Source organism: Lactuca virosa, chromosome 8, assembly GCF_052849685.1.
Source record: "Lactuca virosa cultivar CGN04683 chromosome 8, Lactuca_virosa_CGN04683_v6, whole genome shotgun sequence".
In the NCBI taxonomy this organism is placed as follows: Eukaryota; Viridiplantae; Streptophyta; class Magnoliopsida; order Asterales; family Asteraceae; genus Lactuca; species Lactuca virosa.
Genome location: NC_136433.1, coordinates 294,625,011 through 294,632,586, shown reverse-complemented (window position 1 = coordinate 294,632,586; position 7,576 = coordinate 294,625,011). Strand labels below are relative to the sequence as shown.

At 35.6% G+C, this 7,576-nt stretch overlaps 1 protein-coding gene across 1 annotated transcript; it reads left to right on the top strand.

Moving 5' to 3' along the window:
* The first annotated feature begins 1,535 nt into the window (after window positions 1–1,535).
* LOC145132968 (uncharacterized) lies at window positions 1,536–5,065 on the top strand. The gene has a single exon (XM_079067925.1). The coding sequence runs from the start codon at window positions 1,561–1,563 to the stop codon at window positions 4,858–4,860; it is 3,300 nt and encodes a 1,099-aa protein (XP_078924051.1). The 5' UTR covers window positions 1,536–1,560; the 3' UTR covers window positions 4,861–5,065.
* The last annotated feature ends 2,511 nt before the right edge of the window (window positions 5,066–7,576 follow it).

Genomic DNA, 7,576 nt, shown 5'->3' with positions numbered 1-7,576 from the left:
ATTTCATATTTTGTTGAAAGACTTGTGGCCAAATATCATTAGTTTGCAATAGGGTATACTAGACTTAGCCAAAAACTATTTATCAGTTGTTAACATTGTAACTAAAAATAAAATACTTGCTCCCAAATATGAAGGACTTCGTGCTAGCTTCAAGAAGGCAAAATAATTGAAAAAGTAATTTCTTGGATAACTTGCAGGATATATCATTGTCATTATGTTTTAAATATGCTCATTAGTGGGCTTTAAATAATTGTTCATTTTGTTAAATAAATGAGTGTTGGCAATGCACAAATTTTAGCTATTGAACCATTTTGCATCTTGTAGATTATATTTTTGTTGGTTCAACCCAAGAAATGTGAAAGAAACTTTTCGATATGCATTATCTCTTTGGTTATGACACTGATCCTTTTTTTTTGTCTGATTCTGCGTATTTCAAGCGAATAAAAGGTTATTCTTGAACCTTGTAATTTCAGAAACCCACAGTTAAATATAATAATAATAATAATAACAATAATAATAATAACAATAACAACGGCTAATTTCTTTTTTATATATTGTATTTTTTCTAGAAGAAACGTCAATTTTATTTCTTTCTTGAAAAAGACCTTCCAATTTTTGTTTTTTTTTTTCGATTTATCCCCTCTCCTCCTTCATCCAGTGACCACCACACCTCATCATTCCCATCCTCCTGTCCAAGAATGCCCAAGAACCTGTTATCAACGAACACCAATACTAGAAAAAGCCCTAGAAACAGATTTTAAAAAAATTAATGGCAGGCAGGGGAAGGATGAAATGGCCCATTCTTGTATCTTACTCTAATAATAAAACAAAACATAAGACTTTAACTCCCGTTTCTTGACTTTAAAGTCAAGTGACGGGTCTACCATGGCATATATTTATGTATTATTACATGTGAACACATTGACTAGTGATCTTGAACAAAATAATGTATTTATATTTAATATAATTTTTTTGAATGATGAGCAAGTCTGACCTATTCGACAAATCCGACCCTTTTATTTTTAGCCAGGGTTCTAGATTTTACAAGTTTTAATCAAATGTGTCAATATTCTCACTTCTGATTATATCATAATGCATTTGACAAAACTATGTTTTTTTACAAAAAGATAAGAGGAAATTCTAAATTTAAACTAACAGTATCTTCTGTTAGGCTTCGACACATCAAACTGGTTCAGTCAAACAGTTGATTGAAACTAATTTTCCTGTAGTTAGTTTTGTGAATTATTGAACATCAAAATACAGTTTGTAATTTATAACTATTATCTACAAAATTTATGAACTATATTTTGATTTCTCAAAAACGTAAATGCCTATTTGTCAAAGACTGTATTTGTTTGAATCATATTTTGTTAAAACACTCTGACCTAAAGAAAACCAATATGTGGATTCAAATTGTCTGCTGACTTTAAAGTCTTCAATGGGACCATGGCAATAAGTTGTTCTTAATTTATGGCTCTATAAATGAACCGGTTTCTTGATCATAGCAACTTATCTTTCCACTTCAATTTCTAAATTAAACTGATCAAGCCGGGGCTGATAATGGGGAATCAGAGGGGTTTAGGGCTCCATATCACTTTCATTACTATTTTCTTGGTTGCCACTACATATACTTGTCTGGGTGCTCAAAATACCAGTGTTGGTTGCTTTAAGAAAGAGCGTCTTGCTCTTCTTGAGTTCAAACAGAGCGTCAAAGATGACCTTGAAATGTTGTCATCATGGGTTGGCAATGACTGTTGCCGGTGGGAAAGAATCCACTGTGACAGCGTCACTGGGCATGTTGATAGTCTTCTTCTAAGGAGTATGTCATCTTCTTTCCCTCCCAATCAGTACTACTTAGATCCTGAACGCGACATCTTAGATGGTAATGAGCTGAAATCTTCTTTGGTAGAGTTGAGGCATTTAAAATACTTGGACCTGAGTGGGAATTATTTTGGGGGAAGCACGATCCCTGAATTCATCGGATCCTTCAAAAAGTTGGCATACCTCAATCTCTCGCATGCTGGTTTTGAAGGTATTATTCCTCATCACCTTGGAAATCTTTCTAATCTAAAGGTTCTCGATCTTAGTTCAAACATGGGGCTGGTGGTAGATGATATGGCATGGACTTATGGCCTTTCTTCACTCGCGCATCTTGACTTGAGATCATTGTATCTTAGTGGAGTACAAAACTTGCACATGGTGTTTTTCATGATTTCTTCGTTAAAAAAGTTAAGTTTGTCATATTGTGGACTTTCCAATGTTGATCTTGGTCCTTTTCTTAATTCAAGTAGAATGCTTCCCAACATCAAACACCTGGATCTTGGCTTTAATCATTTCAGTGGTCCACTCCCTGGCTTTTTAAAAAATATGACATCCCTAGCATTCTTGGATCTTTCACACTTTAATATTAGTTTAGCATGGAACTTTGCAAACTTGCTAAACATGATCCCTTCTTTATCAAAGCTTCGTTTGTCAAGTTGTGGGCTTGATAAGACGTTTCTATCACCCCTTCATCTTAATTTCAGTACACTTTCTAATATCCAACATCTGGATCTTAGCAGAAATTTTCTTGAAGGCATGTTTCCACCTGTTTTAACAAACATGAGTTCCCTAAGTGTCCTTGACCTTTCAGGAAACATATTGAATTCATCGGTTCCTTTAATGCCTAATCTTCTAGAGCTTGATGTTTCTTCTAATGAGTTTAAGCAGATTGAGCAGATTGGAATTTGGAGACTGTGTCGCTTAAAAAAATTGAGTGCATCATTCAATAATTTTGATAAAGAAATGAGCGACTCCCCAAAAAACTCTTCAGAATGCTCTCAATATTCTTTGGAGGGGTTGGATTTAGGTTCAAGTTTAAATGGTACAATTCCAGATGCATTTGGAAGACTAGTCAATTTAAGAGAAATAGATCTATCAAGCAATGGATTGATCGGTCCAATCCCTGAATTACTAAGAAGATTAAGGTTTTTAGAAGTATTAGATCTATCCAATAACGAGTTAACCGGTCCAATTCCGACATTCCAGGGGAAACTTTGCAAACTTGACCTTTCTTATAATCAATTGAATGGTTCAATTCCAGAATCCCTTGGAAAATTTGAAGCCTTAACAAATTTGTATCTCGGATACAATCGGTTAACAGGGCCCATCCCATCATCTCTAGGGAGAATTGTTTCATTACAATCAGTCTCCATGACTTGGAATTTTCTAAATGGGACTATTCCAATTTCACTGGGGAAACTTGCCAAACTTCATTCTCTAGATGTCTCCAACAATTCTTTAGAAGGAGTACTTTTTGAAGCCCATTTTGCTAACCTTTCGATGCTCAAGTACTTGGATACTTCTTACAACACTGAATTGACATTCAATGTTTCACCCGAGTGGATCCCTCCATTCAAATTGATAGGTCTTCACCTTAGTTCTTGCAATATTGCAAATGGATTTCCACAGTGGCTACGAAATCAAAGAAAACTCAAAACATTAGTGTTATCCAATGCTTCAATTTCGGGACCTCTACCCACATGGGTGCGGAAAATGCCCATCATTCCTCTCATAGATCTCTCTCACAACAAACTCAACGGACCTTTGACCAACCTTCCTAATGGGGGAAATTTTGATTTGACCGGAGATGGAGTTACGGCGGCATTAGATGTGCAGAATAACCTTTTCAATGAGTCAATTCCAAGGTCATTATGTAGAAGAAAAGATTTAAACTATCTTGATCTGTCTAGAAATAGGCTAAATGGGAAAATTCCAAAATGTCTTGGAAATATGCAAGGGCTGCATACCATGATATTTAGTTCAAATCGGTTGTCTGGTGTTATTCCAAGCTCTATAGGTCTTAATTCAAGGTTAGATTGGCTAGATCTAAATGACAATAACTTCATTGGTGAACTTCCACGAGAATTCGGGAATTTAACGGAGTTAAATGTCTTAGATCTGGGTGATAATAACTTTTCTGGAAATATACCTGATTGGATTGGAGAAAACATTGCATCTTTAATGGTTTTAAGGTTACACAAAAATAACTTCTCCGGAAGCATTCCCGGGTCATTATGCAAAGCTTCAAATCTTCAAATTTTGGATGTTGCATATAACAACTTAATCGGAACAATTCCTCGTTGTCTTGGAGAGCTCAATGGCATGATTAAGGGTAGCAGAGGAGCGTTGCATGCTCAAATGCTTAATATCGATGAGAATGTGATCCAAGTCTTGAAAGGTTACGATCGTGACTATACACATACATGGAAAATACTTTTTAACATGGACCTTTCCAGCAATAAACTTGTAGGAGAAATACCTGTTGAGCTAACTGCACTTTCTATGTTGGTGGGGCTCAATTTGTCTAATAATCATCTCAGTGGGATTATTCCAAACAGCATTGGAAACATGTCAAAGTTAGAATCTCTTGATTTCTCAAATAACATGTTAATCGGGATGATCCCTCCAAGCATGGCGGCTTTGAACTTTTTGAGCCATTTGAATTTGTCACACAACAGCTTGTCGGGACGAATTCCAACAGGAAGTCAGTTGCAGACTCTTACTGATCCATCAATATATGTTGGGAACAAAGATCTGTGTGGACCACCATTGCCAAACAATTGCTACAATAGTGAAGACCAGGCAACAATGGGCCAAAAGAAATACAGAGCAGCTGATGGGCAGAAGAAGGTATGGTTGTTTTACGTGGACATATTGAGTGGTTTTGCAACAGGGTTTTGGGGTGTTATTGGACTTTTGTTGTTCAAGAAGCAGTGGAGATGGAAACTTTTCAGGTTTGCAGATGAAACCATGGACAAGATGTACGTTGCAGTTATGGTCAGAGTTGCCAAGATGAAGAGAGGAAGAGGAGCCATATAGATCCTCTGGAATGCAAGTAGCTTTTGAGTACATAATACAAATTATTATTTGCTATCTAATACTGTTTTCTAGATACTACTATTTGGATTTTATAATTGTATGACAACTGTAATGCGGGTGTTGTTTAAAGGTGTCAATTTCGAAAGCTTTGTTGAATTTGGATTGTTAGATTAGATTGCATTTGTATGACAAATAAAATAGTTTATTGAGCTCTCTTGCTCTCAACCTCTTGCGTCTACATCCGTTGCTTTTCATTTACATTGGTCCAAGTAAGAATCAGGTAAATTGGCTTGTCGTCTATTTCTTGGTTTATACATTTTTCTAGCTTTTCATGTAAAGGATGAAAATGGTTGGTTGAAAGGTCAATTTTTTGTTGGATCGATTTGGTAATTTATACAAGATGAAAAATAATAATCTAGCTAGGTACGTGGTTGTTGCCAGTCTTGGTGTTGTTTAATTCAGGGTTTTTGCAAGATTGATACAGAACACTGGTGGGAATTTGCAAGTAAACGTTTCTTACAAGTCAAGAGGTAGCTGCTAAATATTGCTGATTTGACAAATATAGCTGTGAATTGGCGATGAAACAAAACATGAGGATTACAAGATGGAGGAGACTGACCCCAGGGGGCGTGGAACCTGGACAAACCCGTCTAAACATTTGAAACTTTAAGCCTCTGAACTATCAAATTACTACAAACCACCAAGTAAGCACATTTTTTCCAAAATAATTCTTTTGATTGGTATTTTTTTCATGTCAAGAATGATTGCAGTTATACCTGGGTGAGCTGCTATGATGTTTTTGCAATTCTTATTCTTTGTGAATTCATTCTTAAATCGTTGTTAATTTACCTTGAGTGCTTCCCTTGAACTTGTAGGCATATTCAAACTCTTGTCAGAATTGATTTTACATGAATAAACATCCTTTTATCTCATTATTGTAATTTCAAAAATAAAAAAATTTGGATATTATAATCTTCACTTTGACATTTCCTTGATAAAATACTTTTGCATGGTAGCATGGAGTAGAAATGTTCCAAAAAAATGTTTGTATGATTTATTCAACATTTTTGCACACTTCTATGCTCCTATCTTGAATTGCTTCCATTCAACTCCTTTAGGCACCCGTTTTTCTCGCTAAATAGGGCAGAACATGGCATAATTGAACAATATATATGACCTTGTATTGTGTTGTGCATTCGAGTCAGACTAGTCGATTGATGTTAATTGGAAAAAAAAATGTATTTTTTTTGTCCCACTCAAAAAGGTTGAACAAAGTTTGACATGGGCATGCTTTTAATCTCATCTCTATGCAAAAGACATGAATGATTTCCTTAATCTCATCATTAAAAATAAGCAACAAAAGCTTCTCCAATCTCTTCTAGCCATATTGTGTACAATAAGTGTAACCTTAACAATGTTGCAACATAAACATCAACATTGTTACAAATTTCTATACTTCTATATTGTCACTTTCTAATTTGTGTTACAAGTTCTTAATGTAATATATAGAGTAAGGTTAATATGATTTATGCAACGAAATAACATGTTGCAACATATATATCGTTGATTCTACATACTGTAGTCTATGCAATGTATAGTTGGAAAGCAAAAACTCAGTTGGTATTCCCTCCAATATCTCCATATTTTATGGTCTAAGTAATCGAGTAAGAGCTTATGGAAGTTAACTATGGAGACTTGACATTACAATTAGACTTTTTCCACCTCAACTAGATCTGGATCTTGTGGTTAGATATTCAACCAACAAGCGCACAATTAAAGGATGCGAAACAAATATAAAGAAGACTAGAGAATATCGTGGTTCACATGATTATTTTGATGGACAAGCTAGATAAATTTATTGTTTATCTCGAGGGTGAAGTTTACAAGTACATTGAGTCTCTCTCTCTCTGTGTGTGTGTGTATATATATATATATATATATATATATACACACACACACACACACACACACACACACACACACACAGAGAGAGAGAGAGAGAGAGAGAGAGAGAGAGAGAGAGAGAGAGAGAGAGAGAGAGAGAGAGAGAGAGAGAGAGAGAGAGAGAGAGAGAGAGAGAGATTATGTCTAGACAATAACATAGTATCACCCTTGGTTTGGTATGTATATTCTCCTCCACCACCATTTTTAATGTGGGACAACCTTAACACCAAGTCTAGAATTCAACAATCGCCTACTTGGAGGCTGATAAACAAATCAACTATCATCCAATGTGTATAACTCTCGTAAACCTCATATTCTCTCTAGTTTGTTGTCTTCGCATCAACCTTCTAGAAAGCTAATTGAAGCTAAGCACAACTTCAACTCCTTTATTGTCACTTGTTAGCACCTTGGTAAACGTATTTCTTTGATTCTTTGTACAAAATATTTTAAAGGATCGTGTAACATCGCTATTAAGCTCTCTGATATAGTGGAATCTCATCTGGATGTGCTTAGTGCACGATATACTCCATTGTTCACGAGATGAATTGCACTTTAATTGTCACAGTGAATAATATAATCATCTTATTTGTAACGCCTCGTTCCTGGTACGTATTAATTCATTAAATATTCATTTTATAAGAGATACTCGACGAGTTGGTAGCCCTAACTCGTCGAGTAGAGGCCAGTCGAAGCGCGGGTTTAAATGAGGCTACTCGAGAAGTCGAATCCCAGACTCGGCGAGTAGGCCGAGCTGGATGAAAACCTAATATTT

What these genes read in the sequence shown, in the direction of transcription:
- LOC145132968 (XM_079067925.1), top strand. Translation starts at nt 1,561, where the DNA reads ATGGGGAATCAGAGGGGTTTAGGGCTCCATATCACTTTCATTACTATT.